The following is a 26,765-nucleotide window of genomic DNA, read 5'->3' as shown; positions in this document are numbered from 1 at the left end:
AAGAAATAAAAGTTTTAGGTTGATGAACCCACAAAACAGGGTCTCATGGTGCTTTTTCAGGTCTGCTGTTATCTTTGCACTGTCGTGATTAACTATTTAAAACTGAAAAACATAACTGAGTTTTTGTAAGATGGGAAATCCCAGGTCCATGGCATTTTGTGCTTTTGTCTTTCGTGAAGGTCCCCCGCCTGTATCTTTGTCAAGTTACGACACCCCCCAAAAAAAGGAGGTGTCAAAAGCCAGCAAATGGCTTGAGGTATCATGATGGGAAAGACAAGGCAGAGACATCAAAGGACAAATTGGTCTGGGGGAAATGTATAAAAGAATGTATAAAAGAATTCTCTCTTGTGGACTGAGCCTCTCTTCTCTCTTCCCCCTCCACTGGGACCTGGGGGGACCCCCCCCCCACCCCCTGGCTTTCTGGGCCTTCCTCTCCTTGTTTCTCCTGGGCCAGGCTGCTGAAGCCTGGTTCCTGGCTTTTTTCTCTGTCTTCCTCTACCCCTCTTTCTCCTTTCATTGGTAACATAGGTACCATTTTTACATACAATATTTACAGGCAACTGTAACATGTAAAAAAAACTAGAGACTGTTCATTCTTGTGACCTCTATTGTGCTGTGCCTCTTTCATGCCAGGTAACATCAGATTGAGTTTTGTAATACAGTGCTTTTTTGGTATTTGCGAAATGATTTTGAATGTGTCTAGATTGCTTCGCACACCCATAGGGTTGAACCACAATGGTGACGGAACATTTCTTTTTGTGTGGACCAATCCAAGAGACGCTTGCTTGATCCATCTGAAATGTCTGCTTTAATAAAATTTTAGACACCCCATGTGTATAAAAACATGAATTTCCATATAAGGTTCCATCTTGCCCAGCTGAGGTCTTCAGCTGGGCAAGACGAGTGAGATCTTCACCTCGGCTGGGGATTTCTTGGCAGCTGCTGATGTGTAATCACCTCATAAGAGTCAAGAGATTACCACAGCCTGATCTCGATCCTGACCAAAGGTTATACAAACTTTGAGTGTGTGTGTGTGTGTGTGTGTGTGTGTGTGAGAGCGCATCTGCTCCCCATCTGCAACATTACCACAAAAAACACTTTGGCCACAAAAATAAAGTGATATGTGATATGATGGGAAATAAAACATTTATTGTATCTATGCAGCTGTTTTGTTGTTCCTATTCCAAAAGAACACAAAGTGTGAACTGTAGAAAGAAACACCAACATAAATGGCTGTAACAGTATTCATTTATCTCAGAATAGTCTCTGTGTTAATTTGACAGCAAAGTCCACATCACTTTATCCATTAAGCACGGTTTATTTTTTGCAGCTGCTAAATTGGAAATTGGAGGGCGCTATTTGCTCGTAGTTGATACGATGAGCACCACACTTACAGCCTCATAGAAATAAAGGATGGAATGGGCATCGCAGATCTAATATTGTTTTTTGTTTTTTTTCCTAAGAAGGGTAAAAAAAAAAAGCACTGTTCTGTTGCCATGGTAACAGTTTAATGGCACCTTTCAGTTTAATGACTAAAATTTATATCAACTGTGAGCTTATATGATATGAGAAGGTTCCCAAATGGCAACACACCCACCATCAGAACCCACTTGTAATATATGTTCATTAAACACGTTATTATGTGTAACATTATTTAACTTTGGGAAGCAAGATGTACACAATGTACTACATTTCAGAACATTTCATGTCCAAGATGTACAATAGATGTACACACATGCAAATGAAGCGGCTCATTGTTACTTTTACCACATTTTGGCTAAGGTGGCTGTTCATAAAAACATATTTAGAATTCGCACAATGTTCTACTTCTGTTTCTGCAACTGCAGGATGCTTCTCACATCCGAACAGATTTAACCGTAATTCATTCCCTGCCAGTTACTCGTCCAATTGGACCCCGTCCAGGCCAATGCTTAACGCTGTGTAAATTCAATTTGTGGCAGGATTGCAGCTTCTGCATGTAAAACCCTGTTCTGTTCCACACACATAATCCCACTGCTGAGATCTACACTATATACTATTTTTTTTTACCCACTTGGCTAAAAAAGGACCAGGCTTGTTCTATTTTGTTGATGCATCTTCTACATTATTCAAACAAATCTATGCCATTTTTGAACAGCTGCTGTCATTCCTTGAGAGTGGCTGTGGTATTAGATTAGTAGGTAACACACCAGTCTATGAACTAGAAGACCCAGGTTCAAACCCCACTTACTACCATTGTCCCTGTAACTGCTGATGGTAAGTCGGACAAGGCGTCTGATAAATGCCATAAACGTAAATTCCTTAGTCACAAAATGCAAAACCACATATGACCAGTAGGGGCCACGCTCTGCTGCGCTTTTCTGCTGCGTATAAACTGGCCTGATGGTAGTTAGTGATTACATTTACAGAACACTTGACATGAACAACATTTCCTAGACATTCTAAGAACTCTTGGAGTTAAGGACGTTTTGTAATGTAGTTATTTTACAGTGATTCTGATGCATTTAAGCTCGGTTCCGTTTTGTATGGCACATTAGCTTGATGACAGCTGTGGGCAAACGTGGGATGTGACAAAGCTGACAGTACAGGGCTGGAGAGAACGCATTAGAAAAATCACCCACAGCTGTTTACAGTATTAAAAACCCTCACGATGTTCCTCTGCCATCTGGTGGTTGCAAGAAGCATGACAACAACAACAAATAAAAAATGGTTTCTCAGAAAAAAATAAGGAGAATGTGTTTGGGGTCCCTTGGTGAAGACTTTGACCAAAATATATTCACAGAACTGAACCATATAGTCAAATAAAGAGAATGTGATCAGAACCTCTCGTCCTCCACCCAAAACACAAACAATAATATTATTTAAGAAACAAACAAAAAAAAAAGTTTTAAACATTTGCATTGCGTTTTGATCCCATAAAAATAGGATTACATTTTTCAAAGTTCTCTGGTTCAGTACCAAAGGATATGTTTACGATTAGTTAGATCCAGACCCAAAGGTACTTGAGGTGGGATCTAACATAATTTAGCAACGCTTATATTGATCACACCTATGCAGAAAACGTGACACTTTTGATCTATAAAAAAAAAAAAAAAATTATAAATAATGGTTGGCCAGCAGTTTAAAAGTGCAATTAAAACAGAATATCAGAATTTGGCTCTGTTCTATTTGGCTTCAGGTCTAAGAAATATAGATTAACTGGCAAGTAAGTTTTTTTCCTATCAGATCAACTTAACAGATGCACTTACTGAAAGTGACAGACTTCTCGCAGTGGTAGTAGCCATCTGGGGTCTTTTTCTTCAACATGGAGCAGAGGTCGATACGAGACACAGTCTCGTCCCCAAACTGGTGCTCAATAAACTCTGCGTACAGCTCTGGATCCAACTTCTTAATGCCCTGCAAAAACAAACAAGCAAAGACCTCAGAACAGCCGTGTTTTTAATCACACACACACACACGCTAACAGGGGCGTCCAACGCCTGCTCAGGCTTGATAACCTCACTGACAGGAAACGCCTTTCCACGTCCAGCAGGGAAGATTAAACCTGACTCCCAGCCCCTCGATCCTGGAGGGTCACATGCTCATCCTCCACTCAGGCTGCCTGCATTCACCATCATCTCACTACCAGGATGTCCACCACCGCCACCAACCCCTCATAGAAAAAAAAAAAAGCCAGAGCCTAAATATACCCTGCAGTTTCTGGCACGCCCAGGTTGTTTTGTTTGACTCTGCATGGACGCCGTCCTTGTCTGGGACGATGAGACAGATCCCTGATGTTGAGCTCTGGACAGATTGTTCCATTTGGCACAAATATCCCTGCAGGTGGCAACACACCAAGCTCCCCCCTCCCTCTACTTCAACTGGCGCCTTTCAAAAATAATCAGGTTATTACTTTTTATAAATGAAGGGGGGGGGGGGGGGGAAACTAAATAGAGTACATTTTCCATAAACACAAAACATTACATATTCATTCACACATTACTTACTGAATATGCATAGACAAAACACTGCCACAAGTGTCACAAGAGCAACAATCTTCAACAAATTACTGTTGCAAAATGGCAATAATTCAATAAACACGTGATATTTGGGTATTCACACCTACTTTGCTTGCGCAAACCCAAAAACAGGACAGAATATTTTAAGACATCTCTACTGGTGTAAATAAGTCACGCTCATGGTGGCCTCACACAAAACAAGTAAATTGGAACCAATCATAATTTATGTGGCCCAACAAGTGATGTAAACCAACCAGAATGTCTCCCCAAAGACTGCTCGTGGATGAAGTCTAGGGGGAGGAGCCATCTCTTACCTGCCTGCGCAGTTTAGGCGCCCTTGACAGTTTCATGAAGGTCAGGTGGGGCTTGAAGTCTTTGCCGTCCCCTGCAGCGATCCCCTTCTCCTCGAACGTCTTCCTCACGGCCTCTGAAGAGATGATGAGAGGCAGATATTAAAAAAAAAAGCTGCCTGGCCTATCTGGAGCAGAGAGACAGTTGCTCCGGCCCAATGAAATGGAAGAAGGAGACATTCGATCGCGGTGGGAGGGAGGAGGTCGGGTGTAGGAACAGGAGAAAGACCTTTCCTTGTACTTCCACGTCACACGATCGGCCACAGAAAGTAACCGGGGAGTGGAGGAGGAGGATCTCGGCGTACCTGCGATCTTCATCAGCTTGGCGGCGTGCTCCCCCTCGGCCAGCTGCGCGAAGACCACCTCGTGCCTGAAGTGCCAGATGCCGGAGAACGGCAGCACCAGCTCCCCTCCCTCCAGCAGCTCCTGCAGCCTCGGCTGCGTCTGAACTAGAGCGGCGGCCGCCCTGCCAAGAGAGATGGACCACATGACAGGACCCCTGCGTGCCATACGCCGCCCTACAGCACGTCACGGACAGAACATTACCGGCCTTGTGCAAATACCAGATAGAAGTGGATTACTGTGTAACCGGTCTCAAGAGCACCAATCCATAGTCAAACCCACAACCCGGCTGAGAAGGGATGCTCCGAAGCGTAAAACGCACGCCGGCGGGGGACGAGGACGCGCGACTCACAAGTTGACTTCGTCCTCGTTGCTCAAGTGGGTCACCAGCAGCGTGACGTGCAGGCTGCCCGGCGCGATGAGCGCGCGTGAGAGCCGAGGGTCTTTCTGGAGCACCGCTGCCTGGACGGCCTCCACGCCGCTCTTAATCTGGACACGGGGCGGAAAACACCACGCGCCAATGGCTGCAGGGTTTAATCTCATCACACGCTCCAGTTTTTTTTTTTTTTTTTTTCCTTCTCCCCCCCCTTCCCTCGGTTGATGGTGCAAAACAGGAGTAAATTCCATTTCAATCCCGTATCATTTAATTATGAAAGAATAATCAAAGTCTATGAGAACACACGTTATTTGTTTTTACAAAAAAAATATATATGCATCACATTGTATCGTAAAATATTAATAATTCAATATGTTCAAAGTTCAGATTTTTATCTGAATGTTTACCAATTAAGTAATTTTCAATCTATTATTAGATTTAAAAATTATACAAAAATGTAAACATTTCAAATTAAGTTGTTTTTCACCAAATGAGGAAAAAGTAGACTAAACAAAATCATTTTTTGTTTTATCCAAACTCTACTGAATCGAAATATTAAATCTCAATGAGATTTTTGTACTTAAACCGAACATTTCAAGGTGTACCTGAGAACTGGTGATGGGTACAGAAACAAAATAGTTTGCACGCTGACAATCCTTTTTCTTCTTTTTGTCTGCATCTTCTTCACTCTCCACTCTCTCACCACGTTTCCTCTTTTTCTTCAAACTCTCTGAAGATGGAACTGCGTCACACGAAAAAAAAAAAAAAAAAAAAAAAACTCCTTACAAAATGCATCGCTATCTTAGTGGCCATTAGTGTACTTTCATTCATTGCTATTAGGGAATATAAACCACTGTTTAAGAATCAATGGCACATTCATGCGTTTAAATTTATGACTCGGGGAAATGCACAGACGAGTTTGCGCCCGGCCCTTTGACCGGTGTACGGAACAGTGCCCTGCCACATCGCCTTCCGCGCCCAGTCAGTCTGAATCTGCGCACAATGCATGCATTATGCATGAGCCTCCGACAGCTGGACGAAATCTGAATGTCACAGCAGCTGCGGTGCAAGGAACATCCTTGCCTCGTTTGGCGGCCGCGCACAATCGCCCGCCACAAAACAGGCCGGCCGCAGAGCGAGAATCCGCCTGCTTCTCCGCCGGCTCGCTGAACAAGCGCCGTAACGCTGCCTGGTCCGTAACCGGCTACGCCCAAAAGGAACATGGGATTTTCTTAATGTTTACAAGGTAAGAAAACATTTCGTTTAAGGTGAGGTGACTATTTTTCCGCCCGAAGAGAACGCAACCACTGAGCCAGTGAACAAAGAGGCTGAAAGGTTAAATGCAAGGTGCTCACTTACAGCCAAGGTCCTTCCAAACCTCTGCCTTTGCGAAGGGAAGCTCTGCCACGAGGTCACCGGAGGACTCTGGTGTCTTTGGTTTCTGCTTGCGCCCACAGGGCTTCTTGGCTTTCCTTTTTGCCCTCTTCGTCGTCTGCTTTTCTGGGAACCACACAGGGGTTCGGGCAGGTTTGTCAAGGACAGGTTGCCTGAGGTTTGCGGAGAAGTCACTCTCCATGGATTGCACCGAGTTGCGTTTTGTCAAGAGGAAAATTACCGTAGACAAAACAAAGATTCACCTGAACTACTGCCTGCACAAAAACACTTCCTCTTAAATACTTCACTATCCTCGTGGCAAAATTTGATAAGGGACTAATTAACTGCGCTGGTCATCCTACCTGCAGACTCGGGGTCCCGGTCCTCAAGGTTTCTTCCATGTGCTTTTTGGGTGACGTCATTCCTTCCTTTCGCACAGACTCTAAGGTTAGGAGACGTCATCTGTAAGGGGTCTGAAAGACCAATGAGACACAATGTTTGTGACGTGGGCTATACAAGAGACAAATATTGTCATTACTGTCGATGTCTCTGTGGTGGGTAAGTACCAGGATGGACTCCAGCAGCCGCGGGTACCAGGATAGGCAGTTATGTATTTTATATACAGTACAGGCCAAAGGTTTGGACACACCTTCTCATTCAATGTGTTTTCTTTATTTTCATGACCATTTACGTTGGTAGATTCTCACTGAAGGCATCAAAACTATGAATGAACACATGTGGAGTTATGTACTTAACAAAAAAAGGTGAAATAACCGAAAACATGTTTTATATTAGTTTCTTCAAATGTGTTTTATTACTGCAGGAGTTAGTGTACTTTAAGTGTTCAATTTTACCACCAAGTTTATAATTAATGTTTATTTAAAATATACAAAATGTGCTTATCACAAGTTGTACTTAAGTGAAAAATAATGGCGTCTGAAATTAGTACATTCAGTACACTTAGTTGAATTCATCTTTAGTTGAAATAATGCACTTTTAGTGTAATCATCATGGGTACATTGAAGTATAATAAGTACAATTGTGATTGCACTTTAGTCTGATTCCACCAGACTACTACCACATATTGCTGTATCGATATTTTCGAACACCCCTGTGATCATGATCATGCGTTTTTATTTGTTGTGGGGTGCAAGATGCGCCTTTCGACCTTTTTCCTCAGTCCTGCAAAAATTTGTGGAGTGAGGTCTGTCCAACCTCACCAAGCCCGTAAAGCTGCAGGAAACACACCAGCAGAAAGGACACACCTGGCATCTGGAGTGGTAGTAGCCTAGTGGGTAGCACATTCGCCTGTGAACCAGAAGACCCAGATTCAAATCCCACTTACTACCATCGTGTCCCTGAGCAAGACACTTAACTCTAAGTTGCTCCAGGGGGACTGTCCCTGTAACTACTGATTGTAAGTTGCTCTGGATAAGGGCGTCTGGTAAATGCTGTAAATGTAAATGGAGTTAAGGGAGAAACTCTAGTTGACCGCGTTTGGTCATACTGAGGGATTCAGTTTATACAAAAGCTTCATTTTAGGAGCGTGTCGACTTGTAGTGGGTTGTGACGTCGGTCCCAACATGACTAGAGGGCCTGGCGAGCGTATGTGGAGGATTTTCAACTCACCAGCGGTTACGTCGCGGAGCGCAGCGGACAGACGGGCCTGCATCCCCGCCGAGCTGCGCGGGTTCGGGGTGTCAACCGGTCGGTGGGCGCGGTTCGGCCCTCTTCTTAAAGCAGAGCATTTACAAACATGTCCAGCTAGAAAAAGCGCACGACGTGGCCAGTGGTTCATCCAACTCGAACGAAAAATAACTAAACGTGTTAATAATAGGTATTAACATCTCAAAACCGGCTCGCTGCGGCCTTGTTTATCTCGATCACCTGTTGCAAACACGTCAAACAGAAGCAGCAACGTGTAGCTCTTCGCTTCGGCGTCAGCATGCTACTCTCTTCCGCGTTAGTGTGAAGTTTTCTTTTCTTTCTTTCTTTTTTATTTTATTCCCCTTCTTTGCCAACTGTGTTGAACTGCAGAGCGGTGGGGAAAAACAGACCGTCCAGCTGACACGCGGAGTACGGAGGCCTCGCGGCGACCAAACCGCACGCGTGGGAAAAAGGCGAACGCGAAAACCGCGGCGCTTCCTCGTCACATGACCGGCGCGGGGTGGATGACAGGGCTGGTAACGTTGTGTTGTTCTGTAGTTGTATAGAAGCTCGTTTTGTGGCGTAACCTGAAATGTCGTCGCCCCAGAGCTCACGTAGCTCGTCCCCGGACTGTAAGCCTCACGTTTCTGTCGTTTGTAACGCGCTAAAGCGGCTGTAGACGCGTCTGTCATGCGGGAGCCTGTATGTCCTGGAACGGTGTTCAGGTATGTTGACGTCGTGGCTAAGAGTTAGTTTGTTTGTTTGTGTGTGTGTGTGTGTTTGTAGTTGTTTGTGCTCTTTAAATCACATGTGAGTTGCCATCAAATAAGGTAATATGGACAGATAGCAAAATAGTCACCCTGACTTTATGTCAGATTGAGACACTGTTTTGACAACTTTATGTTGTCATAAATATCATATTTACACAAGAACATACAAGACACTAGGGACTGACACTTTGCTTAAATGTAAATATACTATAAATATAAGGCATTGTACAAAAGTTTTAGGTAATAGTGAAATGAATTTTAGATTCTTCCAAACATTAGCAAGCACTTTTCCCTATTCTGTAAAATCCTGCAAGCAAGAGCCTACAAAAGTGTACTCACATGTAGTATACTTCAGTATTACTGAGACAGAAATGTACAACGATGCTTGGTGGGAGGTCTGTACGGATTACATGTACACAAACAATCTAGTAGGGGAGGGTACTGGCAAGGATCTCACGATACGCATCACGATACATGGTTTACGGTACGATTATATTACGATATGTTGTGATACTGTACTTATTGTGATATTCTACAGTTCACTGAAAATTTAAAAAACAGAGCTGATATACAAGATGCCATGTACGATCCGTGTGGATCACATTAATAATTCACCCTAAAGAACAAAACTCAGAACTGAAAAAAAAAATCAATATTTGATGTCCGTGTGTCGATAAAATATCACCATGTAATATATAACGACTTATTGTGGTATCGATATTTTGTAACACCCCTACGATCTAGGGTTTTACAGAACAATATAAAAATGCTGCTCATAGAACAACAGGAGGAGAGGAGCAGATCCCTTTCTCTACACGTCACGTTACGTGGCGCATACAAGGTGCTCAGGAATTCTGCAATATATGCTTTAGATAAATCAGTCTTTGATAAATGTTTGACATGGTGTTTTTTTTTGTTTTATTTTCTATGTTAACAATACAGTACGTGTTAATTGTACATCTCCTACTTTTGAAGAGAATTGATCGGCAAATATTTATTCCTTTAAGAAGGAACCCAGTGCACTGTTCATCTAACACCAGCAACAGTTGCAGAGGAAACCGTACCCTGAAAGCAACCCCCGTCCAATTTTCACGCCCTTGTTCGCGTTTTTGAAACCGTATGCTTGCATATTTGTTTTCAGAGCTTGGACGGGAGAGGGAACAGGTTAAAGAGGGAGCCGGTGTACGAGCAAGACTAGAAGGCCGTCCCGCGTAAACAGGACAACACTGCCACCGGACGTCGGCTGATGGTGGGTCTCAGAACCTCGAGCTCCTCCAGGATCGATGCGTCGGTGCGGTGTTGTGTTGCACCTCAGTACAGATTCCTAATGCATTTTTCATCACTGCCGCAGCAACGCAGAAACCAATTAGATGCCTGAGTCTTGTCAGGTGTTTACTTTTTTCATTTTAATGAATCATTGCTTGTAATGACTGTACTTACAATTATTCATCCAACTTGGCCTCATGGGAACTGCATTTCCATTGATTGGCTATATAAACAGGGGTAAACATGTAACATGCCTGTGTATTTCAAGAGCTGACACAAACGAACACAAATTAATTCTGATTACACAATAACGCGCTGCCTGTAGGTTTGATGGAGCCGTATGAGAATTCAGCTTGTCAGCAGTCACTCGATAGCGATGTGCTATGGTGCATGGAGTCAGGAAGCGGATTATAACGCCGAGGATTAAAGCTACACGTCACCGTCATCGATCGGTGACACTCAAATGCAAGACCTATAAGCAGATAAAAAAACATACATATATTCTTTGATAACAAATTAATTATTGTGTTATTTTACATGAAGTTATGTGCTAAAAAGTAATGGGATTTAAAAAGAAAAAATATTCCGAATGCGGTTTTCTAAAAATAACGTTTGGTGTGTATTTTGGCTGTCCAACTTGCTCCTTGCTGCCCAACTTAGCAGCAAGAAGACTTAAGTGCCTGAGGGCAAGAGATCTGGGCGCATCTCCCTGCTAATCCAAGCAGCTACTTTTAACGCTGCGCTGCTCCATTGGTCAGCAGTCGAGGGACGGGAGAGCTGCTCGGCCTGCAGCCTGAGCCCCCGGCTGAAGCTGAACTCGAACGTGATGCTCGAACCGCCGCAGTTGTGTCTGCAGCATCAGCCGGACCTGCAGACACCAGGACTTTTTTTTTTTTTTTTTTATTCGTATCTGCATTTTGAAATGCCTTATTGCGTTTGATATCAGGCCAGATGGAGGATTGCGATAATGCTTTTCACTAATCTCCCCAGAGATCTGTACAGCCATGTGGGATTGAACAAGACACAGGCAAAAGTGAACTAGAGAGGAGCTGTAGTTTGAGGTAATGTCACTGTGCTAAACGGTGCTCAACACTTTGAGGCCGGTTCTGTGTTATTATGATGTTGTGTGATTTTGAAGAGGAAGAGCATAAAGGGATTTGCTTGCTTATGTTTGCGATACAATTCTAATTCATTCTTCTTTATTTCTATTTCATGCTTTTGAATTCTGTGATGGAATATGTGACCATGCCCCCTGGAATCCATGGAACTTTGGGTGAGTTTTGACTGAGAACTTCATGTGCATACACCACTGTATTTCTATCTGGAACTCTGCAGTTCTGGTTCATGTACAGATGTGTTTTATATTGACATACATTGCATTTCATTGAAACCATATCATGAGAGCCGGGAGGGAAATAAATTCTGTAACACCCCCGCACTGTAGCCGCAATGCCTACTACAAAACTTTGTCGTGGTTTAATTCCAGAGGTTTGCCACTAGTGGGCGTCCTTTCACTTCTGTAAAAGCAACCACGCAAAAGTAGCGCACTCTGGAGGGAACCAATGAAAACGCGTCTTTTCTTACAGACAGAACATGCAACCAATTGCGCTGCGGGGCTTGAGCCCGGTCGTACACGCGGGCCAATCAGGACCCAGAATCCCGTGTCAATCATTTGAACCGGGGCGGGTGGGTCGGGAAGGTGTGTAATATTCGTCTACGTCGGCTTTACTCCGGGAGAGATTTTTGGTCTGGGAATTTCAATCTGAAAACCCGGGGAGCTCGTCTGGTGCACGTCCGACCGCAGAGCGCCGCGCATCGTTGAGTTCGTCCGCACGCCGCCAGGTACGGTGACCGGTACAACACGTGGTGGGCATGGCGAGAAAAATGGAAATACTTCTAGCGAGATCTGGATGTAGATACGACGGCCTTTTCAAATTGGACCGGGAGCATCAGGGGTGTGGGAAGGACTCGCTCTTTTGGCAGAGCGTGTTTAGGTCTGTTCGAACGATCGAGGAGGTGTTTATTTCCATCGTGTGTCGTTCATGTTAAACAACCGGCGTGTTCATCAGTTTTTCTACCACGTTGTGCTGTTGGACGGAACGTCGCGTATCGCGTGTGGTGGTTTTGTGTTGCCGCGAATAAGATGTACGGGCTAATGCATCTTTATGTAACGACAACTGTAATCTCCAACATCACTGCACCTCACGGCGGCTTTGCGTTCAAACGACACCCATAATCCCGTCTATGGCTGCCGAGCTTTTTTTTTTGTTGTTGTTACGGGGACATTCTGCCTCAGACTTCGTCAAAAAAGCAAAGGTTTTTTTCACAGAAGTTGAACTCGAGTGGAGAACGAGCGGTTTGTACACGTGGGGCGTTTTGTCGTCCACGGAGGTACGCGCGGGTTTTGGAGGGACTATTTGCATATTCTCAGGTCGGCGCTATTCCGCACGTGTCGTGAAGTAATCGAGTCTCGCGAGGTTTGTAAAACTTTTTATATTTTATTTTACTGTGACTAAATAACAAATTTTGAAATACTAAAAGCCGCATTTGAAATGTCAAGTTAACGCTGGGATCGTGGCTTCTTATGCTGCCGGGAAATCTCCCGACGCCATCTTAACGTTGCCCTTACGTTTGTTATATGTTTGCCAGGTAGGAAATACTTTAAAAAATAGCCACTTTTATACGGTCCATAAAATGCACTAATTTCATCTTTGCCGATTGGGTTGTTGATAACTGGTTTAACTATCATTAAGTATTAAACACAGCGACAGGTTAACGGTAAAGCGACACAGCCCCTCCCATGGCCACGCCCAGTTTCAATATTATATACTCACCTGTAAAATCAGTTGTTAAAAAGATTACAGAATAATTTTCTTTATTGATATATTTTTGTGATCGAGAAGGCTTTTTGTAAATCAGATTTTTTTTTTTGTTTTGTTTCATAATGATCCTGTTACAGCTAATGTATTTTGGTGTGACTAGAGTACCGGAGTAAACGTGCCCTCTTGCCCCATAATTGCACACGTAAGTGTTGTAGCTCTTGTGCTACTGTGCATATAAAAGGTGTTTTAGTTAACCATGATTCCCTTTGATCATTCAAGGTAATGGCTGTACTATCTTTGTTGAAGAAGTAGGCTTATGTTTTGTAGATCTGCCAAAGCCCAGGAGAACACTATGCTTGTAGACACCCTAAATGCAAATACTGAGTCCCGCTGGAGGATATCCAGTTGCAATTAAGACCTTCACCACGCATAACTATACACACACACACACACACACACACACACACACACACACAAAACCATGTTCCTTGTGTTGGATTTCAGTCTGATTTAAAGGTGGTTTTGTTCGAGTATGAATGGCAAATGTATGGTTAACAGTGAATGTGACCATCTTTCTTGTAGAAAATAGCTGAATGGAATGAGGAAGTTTTATCATTGGAATTATCATTATTTTTTATAGTTATTTTAATTTCTTTTTACGTATTGTTCAAACGAACCTGAACAAATGTTTCCATCTGCTTATGGTTCACTGGAACTGTGAGGGGGATGTAAGTCAATATAGTGCCCTATTGTGTCTGCTAGGGTTAGGCTTTGTATGAATCAGACTTAATGGCGAAGAGTGTTTGTTCACCTCGTAATTACAATGGGTTTTCGTCTGGCCAATTGAAATTGTACTGTGTGTGACAAATTTTTTTTTTTTTTTTTTTTGTCCAAGGGTTTATTGTGTTTTAATCTGGTTTCTAAATACTTTGTCTTTTCATTAGAGAATCTGAACATCTGAAAAGCCTGTTTGTGCACAAATCTGTGCTTTGAAATGCTGGAGGATCTCTGCTGGCCAGCAGGGCGCTGCTGTGCCTATCAGCAGTGAGGAAGCGCTTGCATCCTGTTATCTCTCCATGCCGGAGACTGTCTGGGTTTAGCATTTCAACGCGCAATGCCGGAACCATTGCACGTTCCAAAATAAAGTTCGGGCGGTGGAGGAAGCTGTTATTCTAAAATAGTCACAAGTGCCATTTTTATTGCCGTCTCGGTAGCAATGTGGCCTTTTGGGAGGAGTTTCAGGGCTCCAGATCCAAATGCTTGAAATAAGGCTGTAGGTTGTATACAACAAAGGCTTGTTTGGTTTGCTCCAGTCCTAGTTTAAGGTAATTCTGAGGTGTCCTATGCCAGGTTTTATGACTGATAAGGGTTTGGGCAAAGGCTCATCGTAAAGTTTAACTATTACCTCACATTTGGAGGGAAACTTGTTCCCCGGTAAGGACTGCTTGTCACAGTTGGTTGTGTGGAAGTGTCATATTTCATCTTGAGTGGAATATGACACTTCCAGAATATGTATGGATTTCAACTGTTGTCTTTCACTGGCCAGGACCTAATGCTCGATTTGAGGGTGATAGAATAGATATTAATTTAACGGCCATTTTGGTCATCTGGTGTGTTTCCTATCCAAATAGAGCTTTTTTGGCAGCAGCTCAGATTGCTTAACCATTCAGAAGGGTTGTGGGAACATCCCGCTTTTCCCCGCCCACCCTTTGCATTGCCTACATCCTGGCTTGGCCACTTTGTTTCTGCAGGGACTGCTGCTTCAGCATGGCCATTGCTGGAATTATTCATCAAATGATTTGTAAAGCGCTGGGTGGTATTATTCTAAAATAAGCCTTGGTCTTTTTTTTAATTTTTTTTAATTTTTACTTTTCTGTCTCGGTGCTGTAATAAAGGAACAGACATTAAAAGAATGGTCATGAAGTCACCAAGAACTGAAAATGCCCAGCTCTAAAATGGATAGGATTAAAAAAAGAAATCTGTTTCTTTGGCTTTTTCCCAAATATAGTTAAAAAGAGATTATCTGCTGGAGTCCAATTTAGCAGCAAAAGCTTTTCATGTCAAAATCATTGGGATCAATGAGTCATTATAGTAAAATACCTTACTACAAGGCATATGTAGGTTTCTTTTGTAATGCACTCTTCTCCTGTCATACAATAAACGCAGGTATTTTCAGGTATTTTTTTTGTTTTGTTTTTTTTTCTCGTGTGTGATCTTCCTAATAAAGATCCTTCCGGCATCTTGTTCTCCCCTCCGATAATTAAGACTATGTCAGGGGGTTGAAGTGGTGGCCTCAAGTCAGTGTACTCAGGGTTTTACGTAAATTTATTAAAACAAGAAAGAACTGCCAGGTATTTTCGGTGACCTAGTAACTTTTCTTTTTAAATGAGAGGAGCCTGATTATTGATGTCTCTTATACATGCTATTTCCTCATTTTCGATTATTAAACCCACATGTGACTATTTCACGAGCCAAGGTGCCACTGAGCAAAGCAGTCCCCACACACTGCTCCCTGGGCGCCTTTCATGACTGCCCACTGCTCCCTTGGGGGATGGTTAAATGCAGAAACCACGTTTCACTGTGTGCACTGGGTGCTGTGGTGTGTCACGTGATGACTATCCCCTTTCACTCTCAATCCCCACACTTAGTGCTTAGTGCCACTTTGAAATAAAAAAAACTTTGTATGAACCTCGCCTTGTTATAAACTGTTAATTTCAAATACATATCTTGTCATTAGTGATATCCATTTAATTGTGTCATATTAGCAGCGTATTAGCTTTTTTCACAATTTATTTTCTGTCTGCATACTTTATGCCTATAATGCACTCACACTTTGCTGGTAAAAAGTAAGTGTCTTTTTTTATTTATTTATTTTTTTTTTACATGATTTGTACATGATTTCTGCGACTACACTGTCTTCACTATTTCTAATCTCTGTAGGCAGATGTTCTAACCCCGATCATAACTTCTGATCTGATCTGTTATTGGGAAACACGCAGTTGCTGTTTCCCTCACAGATCCGCTTCACAGCTGATGAAGAGCCTTGATATGGTTCCTGTAGAGTTTCTCTGAATTGAAGAAAAGCACTGTGGAGAGGGCGAGATCAAAAACATTTCATCGTTCACTTCTTTGTTTGTTCTGTCTGTGATCTGAATAGGAAGCGAAGGGAAGGAGCAAAAGGATGCCAGTAGAGATAAATACTGTCTGCAGGCCCTGAATGGGAAGGATGGAGCGTGTCGCTACTTCTGCCATTCCTGCTATCCCGGCAGGGCAGAGGTCACGTGCGGTTTGTAGTAGATTGTGGTTGGGTGCAGACAGCCTTTTGCGTGGGAAAATAAACACCGATCCATCGTATGGAACGAAAAGGCTGTGACAACATGTGTGTGTGTTCACATGCCAGAGAAGAGATTGAGAATGAGAGAACCACGCAGTGTAAGTTCATGAATGCATGAGCACATTTTCAAATAAGAACTTCAGGGGGTGTGTTGATATTCTATCCTAGTAGAATGCGGTAAACAATGTACAACGGTGTACATGTCTTATCAGAGGTGTGGCCAACTGCAGCCGTGTGTGTGGCACAATAACACACCACTTCCCTGATGTTTAAAACCGAGGTTCCTCAGACTGAGATGATTACACGTCTCTAAAGTTTTTCGCTGTGTGTCTCAGCAGACCGTTTCCATGGTAACACCAGTGCACCTGAGTTTGTTTGGCTCCCTTACGCGGCCCACGTGACCTGCAACAAGGGGTTTGGGTGGGTGGGGGTGGGGAGCCTGTACACTCCAGTGCACAAACATGAAAACAATAATCGAACGTAGAGAGGGACAATGAGCGGTTATGGACGCTTGTAATCTTCCGAGTTCTCAACACTCATCCATTCAACGTGAATGAAATGGGAAATCAGGGCGGGGCATTTTCTACTGTTGGACCAAAACAGTTCTTCTGTTTTTGATAAATGCCAGACTCAGCGTATCAGCATGGTTTTGTATTATGCAGGTGTGCACGGCTTGTATGAAAAGGTCTGTCAAGCCCATATTTCATTCAAATTGCAGACAGTTTGGACTTGAATTCTGGATATTTACTGAGTTCAAGTGTAGCTACTGAATAATGAAGACGAGCTGTCCTTGGTGCTGAATTATGGGGTTTTGAAGGGTTAATGAAGTTAAAACCTTCTTTGAGGAAAGTATAACGTTGGAAAAATTGTTGAAGACTGTGTTGAAATTTATGGAAGCAATTTCTTGGATATGCACAATAAATTGTGGAATTTTGTAATTTCAAGGAACTGTATATAAAAACTCTTGTGAAGAGAGCAATTTTTATTAACGTTTTAATGATATTGAGGAAGCATCATCTTTTGACATGGTGCAAGTTTTGTGTCTGTCTCTTGTCTCGTGTTTTTTGTTTATTACATGTCACCAAACAAGTCAAGTCACATGTCTGGTGTGTGTGTGTCTCATGCATTTTTCATAATCCCGTAATCCCCATTTTAACGTGGAAGGGTGAATTTGAATCATTTGAATAATGACTATTTTGACACCGAGTGACAAATCTGTTGCTGTTTGTGACAGATGGTGTAGCGGGAACGCAGATTACAGCTCCCCCCCTGCTAAGCTTGGACCTGGTGTTTTAGCATAAATCACACAATATTGAATAACTTCTTGCAGTGATAAATTTGATCTGAGTGTGACTGGTTAGTCCCCCTCTTCTCTATTTACATTGAGCTCAGGGTGGGGTTCCAGCCTTTTGTGGAGCAGAACATGAAACCCCAGATAGCTGAGGTCATAATCAAGGGTGGTGTGAGCAAAGTTGCAATAAAAGGTTGGGTGTCTGGACCCTGATGCTGAGGGGTGGGAGTTTGTTTATTTTTTGTGGAAATGCATGATGTCAGAATATGACGCGTCCAACATTTCTGACTGTTTGACACAGACGTAATCCAGAGTACGTTGTGCCCCACCAACAGACCCAACAGCCGTGTGGGAAAAGTCATCAGAGATGTGGTTGCATTACCATTTGGGATCCAAAGTATATTTTTCTTATGCCGTGATTTAGGGCTGAACGTTTTGAATCTGTTCAGTATTCACTATTCTAAACTATATATGTAAGTATATACTATACTATGTGTATTAAAAACTGTAATATAACTACATAGAAATATGAACTGTGCTATACTGTGATGTAAATTAGCATACCATGAGTTGAGAGCAACTGTCCATGCTAGTGTTTAAGTGGGCGTGGCTTTAACTTGGGACACATCTGATTGGTGAGGATAACTGTATCACATCAACGCCCCATTCTCTCGCTCACTGACTGTCTCCAGCCAGCCCAGCATGTCTGCAATTGTGTCTTCCTGCACCAACCCTGACATTAACGGATAGAGCAAAGTCTGGGGTAATCACAGTATTTAGGATTTATAAAATCGCATTTATTGAATCATGATTGTGGTTAAAATTCATCGTTCAGCCAACGATCGTTCAAATGCAGGTTTCAATGGAATAATATTAATCGAATTTGAAGATCACAGTGCTTAAAAGCTAAGCATGTAGCTGAGCTTACGTGGTTATGGATCTGACTATAAGCATAGAACCACCAAAAAATGTGTAATGAAATAACAGAATGCAAGACAAATTGTACAATTCCGGCTTCACCTTGTCTCAGATCTGCTGAAGTTGGCAGGCAGATTTGCTTTAGGGTGTGGAGGTCCCAGAGAGGTTATTGAACCCGGCTCCATCGCTTCTCCCACTCCCGACGGTCCTTATACTGGGGGAAAAGAGCAGCAGCCGTCCAACGAAAGACACCCAGGCCGCTGGGACTTGGGGAAAAAACGAGTACCAGATGCTCCTCGCAGGCGCCAGCAGGCAGTGGAGAGGACAGGAAGTTAGGTCAGATCCCCGAGCCAGGGCCCCTCCTTGGATTAGCTGCTGGAGCTCTGTCAAAGAGCGAGGTGCGAGCAGATGTGGTGCCTTTGGTTTTAGCTGTGGAAGCGTACGGTATGACTACATCAACTGCGTGTCTGCAGTGTTGATGTAATCTTCTGCTCAGCATTGAAGAAATGTTACGGCCCATAAAACGCCTGCACTCTGGCAAAGGCCCTGCCGGGGACAAGGCAAAACCCGCGCCACAGGTCCCTAACTACGAGTGGGGAACAAAATACCATGGTGCTGCTTCTACTGTTACTTTAATTTCAACACCCCTAGTCTCAATAATCTCACTTTTTTCTCAATTGATGCATTGTGATGCAGACATGGTCTACTCTACATCGATGCGTTGCAGAACGTAATAGATTATATCGTAATGACGTTGCCTTGACATTTTCAGGCATAAAAATTCTAGTTAAAAAGTAGTGCAGGTAAGGACTGTGGCGTCCTGATCTTTACTTTACTTGGCCTCGTGCACACGGCCTCTGAATGGCCTGGTTCATACGTCTGTGTGAAGGAGGCCTTAAGTCTCATCTCACTGATGTATTTGTAAACATAATATGAAGTAATGTAGAGAAATTTATTGGTTTGAATGCATCATGATTCATTGATAATCGATGCATTGATATCCATAATCGAATCGCGAAGATCAGGGTAAATCAATCAATTTGTAAAATCAATGAATGCTCATGTCTGGCACAACAAATGTTATATGATGAAAAATGTTAGGGTTTTCAGTTATGATGTTTCTGTGCAGATGTTTAAAAAGCAAAATTGAATCATAAATGTATCATAAAAGAAAAAATCCTTTTGTCCGTAGATTCCATATGTCAGCCAGTGCTGCACGATTAATCTAATCGCAATTGTAATCGCGATGTCAGTCTGTGCGATTACATGAATTTAAATGATTAGTACATGGATTGGATTGGATATGTTCTCTCATTCTCTCAAAGTTTGCGAGCTGACTCACATCTCACGTCTCAATCTCAGTTTGGTCACATGACTTTCGATTCGGAGACATATGGTTAGACGGCGCATGACGCGCTGCATCGTACGTCAACGTTGCCGCCATATTGCGATAGGCTCTGCTGTGGCGTGAAGCATATACATGTCTATGGAGAGAAGTGCATAAAAATGCCTCACTCTTGTGCTGCTTGGGGCTGTACAAACCGCTGTACGCTCCAAACCAGATCCCGGGGGATTACATTTCATAGGTAAGGCTGGACAATTGTTTTGAATATATTTGGCCATTATAAAATCCTGTTTTATAAGTCTTAACCTTAGCTAAGCTAGGCTAAGCTAGCGAAGCTATGCATTCCTGTGTTCAAGTCAGCCTCCAAACAACGTTTTTGGCTAAACGTAGGCATTAACTATTTAGACTGTTCTTAGCTGTTTAGTTAACTTTTCTCAAACTTTGAAGGTTTCCTAAAGAAATTCACCTCAGTTTACAAATCTTAACCTTAGCTAAACGAGCAAAGCTATGCATCCCTGTGTTCAAGTCAGCCTCCAAACAACGTTTTGGTTAAACGTAAGAACTATAATACGGGATTTTATAATGGCCAAATATAATCAAAACAGTTGTTTAGCCTTACCAGGGTTTGTCGTTCGACAGTAATGTAAAAGAGTTTTTGTGATTTATTTAATTTTGTAGAATATTGTATTTTGAAAGCACTGGGCATTTCAGGTTGTTATAAGTAGTAGTTAATTTCACTTTGAAATTAAACATTTCACTATTAGTATGCGACTTTTCATTGATATACAAGTGTCCTTTATCACATCGCAATCGCATATCGCAATATTGATCTCAATAATCGCAATATGTCTTTTTCCTCAAATCGTGCAGCCCTAATGTCAGCATAAACTGGCTATGAGCTACCAAGATATTTCTGTATTATATAATGCAAATAATGTTTTTCTCACCATCACTCTACATGGGTTGCAGTGATAAATCCATCAGCTCCAACATCACGCCTTATCATGAGGTTGCCAAACCAGTCACTGCTGAAATGCTGCAACCCTGGTGTCGTGTGTCAACCATTTAAAGTGAAGTGTGTGTAATAAAGAAAGAGACTCCAGGGGCTTGTCAAAGTCCTCAGTCTCTGTTCCCGTTTGATGCAGTATTGATGCAGTGTTGTGGATTCTGTCCAACACAGGATAATGGTTCTTTCCTTTTGACTTTTGACCTTGCACCTTGCATCCTATTAAGTGTAAGGTTGCAGTCACTGAAGGGTGTGCTGAGGTCCGAGCTTCCGTAAAACTGATAAGGCATCAATCAAATTCCCACTCTGGCTGAGCTATATGAAACATAATAATTTCACGAAACCACTTGGTTGTATTGGTTTGTTGATTTTTAAAATTTTTTTTTTTATTAAACCATTGTAATTGCACAGGCCTATTTATTTAACAATCACGCTTTTCAGTGTATGTTCAAATGGTATGTTGATGTGTGATTTTCTGTTCTCAGCAGAAATCAACATTGCTGCTAAAGAATGCAGGTTGTTGTGTGTGTGTGTGTGTGTGTGAGAACCCAATTATGAAGTCACTCTGGTATGGCTATGATCGATTGGTGCTAAACCCTGTGCAATACGTGTCTCTAATAGGGTATTTGCTCTACTGTTTTTGTCTACTGTCTTGTACAGTAGCCACTGAAGTGGAGTGGTTACTAATCACATACGTAACCAGGATGTTTCTGTAGCCATGGCAACAGTGTTTCATTAAAAAAAAAAAAAGAAAACACTTTCTCTTAACAAGATCCATAAGTGTTAATTCGTATGCAAGGTAAGTTTGCATTTGGATTTAAGTAATTTTGTTGTGAGTGGGAATCTTCATCGACTGTGGAAGTTTTGCTTCCTGTCTTTGCATGGCGCCTGTTCCACAAGAACTGGTGGAACGGCCTCCATCAGAACATGTTCTCATGCATGTGGAGCTCTGGCTGCTGTGGTTCATTCAGGTTCAGCTGCAGGCTCCATTTAACCCACTTTATTTTCATGCTGAAAGAGAACACAGGTAATTTGCTTCTTTTTCTGCGGGTGGGCGTGTACCTTCTCAGGCTTTTTTCCTATGTTCCTTAAAGATAGAGATGTTATGCCTGGCACAACAGTCACTTAAATACCACACGCTGGTCAGAAGTAAATGCCTGGAACGCTTGTGGCTTTCGCTCTTCTCGTGTCCTTTAGAATGGGCCGAATTTTCCACGCTCTAAACGACACGCTAAACAAATCTTTTTTTTTTTTTTTCCTGCATCCTTTTCAATTGAGACTTGAACTAAAAGGGGAGTGAGTGCCTTTTTTGTGGTGGCAAGACCCGACAATTAACTCTTTTGTTGTCTCTCTTTTCATCCATGAAGGGGGTGGAAATTCCTTTCACGTAAAGCCTGTTGCTTCGTCTTTTTAGACGTGTCCAAGGCTGTAGCCATGATAGTTGGGACTATCGCCAGCCAAAAGCACTCCTAGTAGTTCTGTACTAGTGCTTTTGCTTTTATTTATAACCTTTATATTAACCCCTTTACAGATATTATAATGTCAGAGCCTAAAACCAAGCAGAGCCACATTCCTGTTATTCACAGCGGCCAGTGACCTTCAACATGTCTCACCAATTTCTGGATCAGTCGGCAGCCAAACAACAAGCATGTGTAACATTTGCAGCTTTCACACCAATCCTTCTAAAACGAACCGATTTCAATGTGGAATTTAAGTATTAATCACTATTTTTAAAACTCTTATGGCATCACCATCGGAAATCGTGCCATGGTTGTGTTCTGTCATCTGTTTATCAGGCGGTTCTGTGTGAGCCTTCTGACCCGTGCATCTGTGTCTGCCCGTGCGTCGCTGGACGTTGCTTGGATCAGATTTGGCAGAAATTTAATTTAGGGCCACTCTCGTATCATTAGCATAATTCAATTTCAGTGATTTGTGGTGTCAGGTTGCTCTTTAGCACAGAGCGCATGTCGGTCGTCTCTGATCAGGTTTCGGAGAGTGCACTTTTATTAGGCTGCTGGTCATTGCTTAAATTTTGTAGCTAGCATAAGTCATTGTGTTTTCAGCTGTAATAAACAACAGTACTGCTGTACTGATGCACCAGCTAAATTGAATTTGTGTAAATCTTTACAGCAAATCTTAAAACGATCTGTGTTGTACCAAAATAATCTTTTTACATTTACATTTTACAGCATTTATCAGACGCCCTTATCCAGAGCGACTTGCAATCAGTAGTTACAGGGACAGTCCCCCCTGGAGACACTCAGGGTTAAGTGTCTTGCTCAGGGACACAATGGTAGTAAGTGGGATTTGAACCTGGGTCTTCTGGTTCATAGGCGAGTGGGTTACCCACTAGGCTACTACCACCCTAATCAAATTGCATTGAAATGGCCTGCGATTGGAAATCTTACAATGTTTTGAAATATCAGATCAGAAGACTCGGAAACCTCAGTTTTGGTCAGAATGGACGTCCCCACAAGTGGGGGGTTTGTGGTGAATTCTCCTGCAGGGGGTGTGCAGATTGGTATGGGACGCCCACGGGAGATCAGAAGTCGCTGTTTTCGCCCACTGCCCTCCATCTGCACCCAGGCAGACAGCCTGGGTGTGGTCTGCCCCTCTCTCTCTCTCTCGCGCTCTCTCTCTCTCTCGTGTCTAACTGTGTATCTGTCTCGCCCCCCCGCCCCCCCCTCTCTGCTTTCGCACTGTCTCTCTCGCTCTCTCTCTCCATGCTATGGCTGGGAGCTGGCAGTGCGCCGCAGTAATGACAGCGTGTGGAGCAGAGGTGGTCTGATCAGCTGGGGGGGAAAAAGAGAGAGAGAGCAGGGAGGTGACCGTGAAGAACGACAGTGCACGGAAAAAAGAAAAGAGAGAGAAAGGGGGACGGTAAGCCCGCTGCTGGGTCCGTTGTCTGGATTATTACATTTTTTTAGGTAGATCACCTTACAATGAGCTGCTGATGCGGGATTTACCGTGGTGACTAGTATAACGCGCTTTTTTCGTTCCGATGCTGTTCTGGCATGTTCTCGTGCATGTGCGCAGCGCAAGCCGTGTGTTGCAGGTCGTCTTACCTGAGCTGTGTGACCTTGCGTTCTCAGAAGTCCATGCTTGTGATGCTACACGGTGAATGAATAACACCGATCACCAGCCATGTTCTACATCGAACTAATAGTACAGCAAAGAAGCGTAAAAAACAGAACACCAGTCGAACAAAACTGCCGTGCTTGTGCCCTATCCTGTTTGTTTTTGGGCCAGTTTGGTGACAGAGAGAGAGGGGGATTTCATGTGAAGGGAAATGAATTTTCGCTCGCCCCCACATATTTTTGAAGCACATTCCTGTGACTCTGTGACTACATGGGGGACAGACACCAAACAAAACCAGCACCAACACAGCAACCGAAAGAGCCCAAGAGCTACCAGGGTCTTGCAGCCTATGTGCAGTGTGTTGGGGAGTGAAGTCAGGGCATCTTTTTAGTGGTGGGGATAAACTTCCAGATTTGTTTTCTAAGGATTTAGGATGATTGTGGCGATGGGCCGAATTTGCTCGTGTAACAATTCCAGCGCAAACAAGCTTGTAATTGCCAAACAGATGGTCCGGGGCACAGCAGTTATGTAAAATTTGAATAAACAAAGTGTTTAATGCCTGGCGAGTACTGTCATATGTAGCAGAGGGGGGTCAAAGAGCCAAATAAGACTCGGGACGTTCAAAATGAGTAAAATAAACACAGTATTGCAGTATAGACGTAAATCTGACCCAGAGGTCAACTGTTTAAGATGGTGGGATCCTTCATAGTATATGTGGTGCTGGTGAAGCATATCGCTGGATGTGAGTCTTTACTCCATCACCAGGAGGCTTCATCATCTGTAAAAATGAGCTTTAGACACGTAAGTTCGTACTGGCTCCTTATCTTCCTGTTTCCAGTCTGTTGCGCTGAGCTTTGTTTTATGTACTGGTTATTGTTATTAATAAATCAGCATTGTTTTTGAGACGTGGAACAGATGTTCCCTCGCTCTCGTCCTCTGGCCTCCTCAGACATCCAGAGCACAGGCCTGAGCGGAAATCAGCGGGATAACGCAGCCATAATCAGCAGACTGGTCACTGTTGTCGGGGGAAAGTCTGTGCGTGTGGTTAATATTTAGGAAGATACATTTATCAAAGACAAAAGGATTATTTCAAAACCTTCAAAAGCTTGTGTCTTCTTTATACTCTCCTCTTATATTTTATTTGCATACATCACTATGTACAGAATAGAATACACACAAACATATATTAAATAAAAACGAATTGTAAGCCCTTTATTGTGCTATGTGTCATCATTACTTTATCAATACACATTCCTGGATGTACATTTTCAACTTTTTATTTTCCCTGAAATATCCAAATGCATGAGTGCAATGTTCTTAACACAGTGTACTCGGTTGTAAAGCAGTAAAGCATCTACAGGCTGGCATGTTTTTTGTTTCTGAAGAGCAGCTGACTTTTAAAGTAGACATCAGTTCTTAAGAATTACAACTCGTTCATTTCAAGCAGATCTTTAAGAAGAATTTGAAGTACAGGGTGGGCCATTTATATGGATACACCTTAATAAAATGGGAATGGTTGGTGATATTAATGTCCTGTTTGTGGCACATTAGTATATGTGAGGGGGCAAACTTTCAAGATGGGTGGTGACCATAGTGGCCATTTTGAAGTTGGTCATTTAGTGCATGGTCCTGATTTCATACTTAATGGGAATCGGAAGATTACCTCGGACCCTCCGATAAAACTTATTGCTCTACAGAGAACACTGTGAAGAGATAAAGCCAAAGACAGGCTGTGCAAACATAGTCATTTCTGTCTCATCTGCCTATCCAGAGAGCCATTGCATCCATGGTAACCTTAGCCTCTGTCTGAGCTGCTGAAGAGCGCACTAGTGCACAACATAATCAAAGTTGGTTAGGGAGAGACGTGATTGGTTTTGACAGGTTCTTATGTTCCGTTTACCTATTGTGTGCAAGATTTGCAATTTTGGGATTTTATCTCCGGCCTTACCTGCTCTGTTTTAATTAAAACTCTAGTAATAATTTCCCAAAGGTTTTGTATGAAAGTACTCAAGGATTTTATGTCATGTTATTGCAGAAGTGTGCTAAAAAGATGGTATTTGAATTGTACATATTGCTAGTTATACTGTACAAACATCTAATAATCTAGGCTTGTTTATATAGCATCCAGGGTTTCTGTGGAATGTGGAACTTGTCATTTCATGTAAAAAATGCACATGAAAAATTCATTTCTCATGGTAATCTGCCTTGTGCTCTTTCAGAAGGAGGACATCTGTCTCTGGAACGGTTCCCCTGACAGATAGGTCTCCTTTTTTAGCGACCTGAATACTGATGGCACATTTTACGCGGAAGCACACAGTCATTTGCAAAGTCTGTTTTTTATGGTTAAGTTAATTATTTTCTGAATCCAATAAAAGTGACCTGGGAGGTAGCTGGTCTTCATTATGAGCTCCTAAAAGGCCTCCGTTGTCAGTGATCATCTCCAGCTACATTTACATGATTGTATTTTTTTTTTTTTTTCCTCCACCTCCTCTTGATCACCCATTCTGTATTAAATAATAAATGCAAAAGTTGGTAAATTACTGTATTATTTAGCTATCTTGTAAAATCAAAATGTAAGATGATAATAGTATGATATTATAATTGAAGTTGAATTCTTGTAGCTTTACATAATATTCTTACGCAATAGTTGTTTTGAATTTGTACCCTATTTGCACTGATGTTGCCTGACCCCTTCCAATAAGTAGTCATTATAATCATTACTTATTTATACAGACTGAGGTTTTTCCTTCTATTTGTGAGACTAAATGGTTTAAATTCAGTGTTATGTGTTTATTACACTCTTTATCCACTCTGTGCAGTGGCTCCTTTTCTCATAAACCTACCCAAC

General features: G+C 42.5%; 2 protein-coding genes across 25 annotated transcripts in view; one reads left to right on the top strand and one right to left on the bottom strand.

Moving 5' to 3' along the window:
- Nucleotides 1-8,536, bottom strand: part of akap7 (A-kinase anchoring protein 7) — a 37,140-nt gene extending 28,604 nt beyond the window's left edge. For 4 of the 8 annotated variants that reach the window (XR_003751900.1, XM_029002734.1, XM_029002732.1 and 1 more), the window contains exons 1-8: nucleotides 8,070-8,536; nucleotides 6,803-6,913; nucleotides 6,426-6,566; nucleotides 5,672-5,808; nucleotides 5,043-5,179; nucleotides 4,654-4,814; nucleotides 4,313-4,425; nucleotides 3,249-3,396 (exon numbers count right to left, since the gene is read on the bottom strand). Coding sequence is in view for 7 of the 8 variants with exons in the window: in XM_029002734.1 (XP_028858567.1) it covers nucleotides 3,249-3,396; nucleotides 4,313-4,425; nucleotides 4,654-4,814; nucleotides 5,043-5,179; nucleotides 5,672-5,808; nucleotides 6,426-6,566; nucleotides 6,803-6,913; nucleotides 8,070-8,238 (1,117 nt within the window). In the remaining variant the exon portion in view is untranslated. Of the gene's footprint in view, nucleotides 1-3,248; nucleotides 3,397-4,312; nucleotides 4,426-4,653; nucleotides 4,815-5,042; nucleotides 5,180-5,671; nucleotides 5,809-6,425; nucleotides 6,567-6,802; nucleotides 6,914-7,006; nucleotides 7,624-7,705; nucleotides 7,749-8,069 lie in introns of those variants that run through there. The other 4 variants (XM_029002736.1, XM_029002735.1, XM_029002737.1 and 1 more) reach the window with 4 other exon arrangements.
- Nucleotides 8,537-11,375: 2,839 nt separating this feature from the next.
- Nucleotides 11,376-26,765, top strand: part of epb41l2 (erythrocyte membrane protein band 4.1 like 2) — a 57,717-nt gene continuing 42,327 nt past the window's right edge. For 15 of the 17 annotated variants that reach the window (XM_029002729.1, XM_029002728.1, XM_029002725.1 and 12 more), the window contains exon 1: nucleotides 11,836-11,965. The gene's annotated coding sequence lies outside the window, so the exon portion shown is untranslated. Of the gene's footprint in view, nucleotides 11,397-11,835; nucleotides 11,966-23,580; nucleotides 23,720-26,765 lie in introns of those variants that run through there. The other 2 variants (XM_029002717.1, XM_029002716.1) reach the window with 2 other exon arrangements.

This window comes from Denticeps clupeoides, chromosome 14, assembly GCF_900700375.1.
Source record: "Denticeps clupeoides chromosome 14, fDenClu1.1, whole genome shotgun sequence".
Classification (NCBI taxonomy): domain Eukaryota; kingdom Metazoa; phylum Chordata; class Actinopteri; order Clupeiformes; family Denticipitidae; genus Denticeps; species Denticeps clupeoides.
This window is presented reverse-complemented; position numbering and strand designations above follow the sequence as displayed.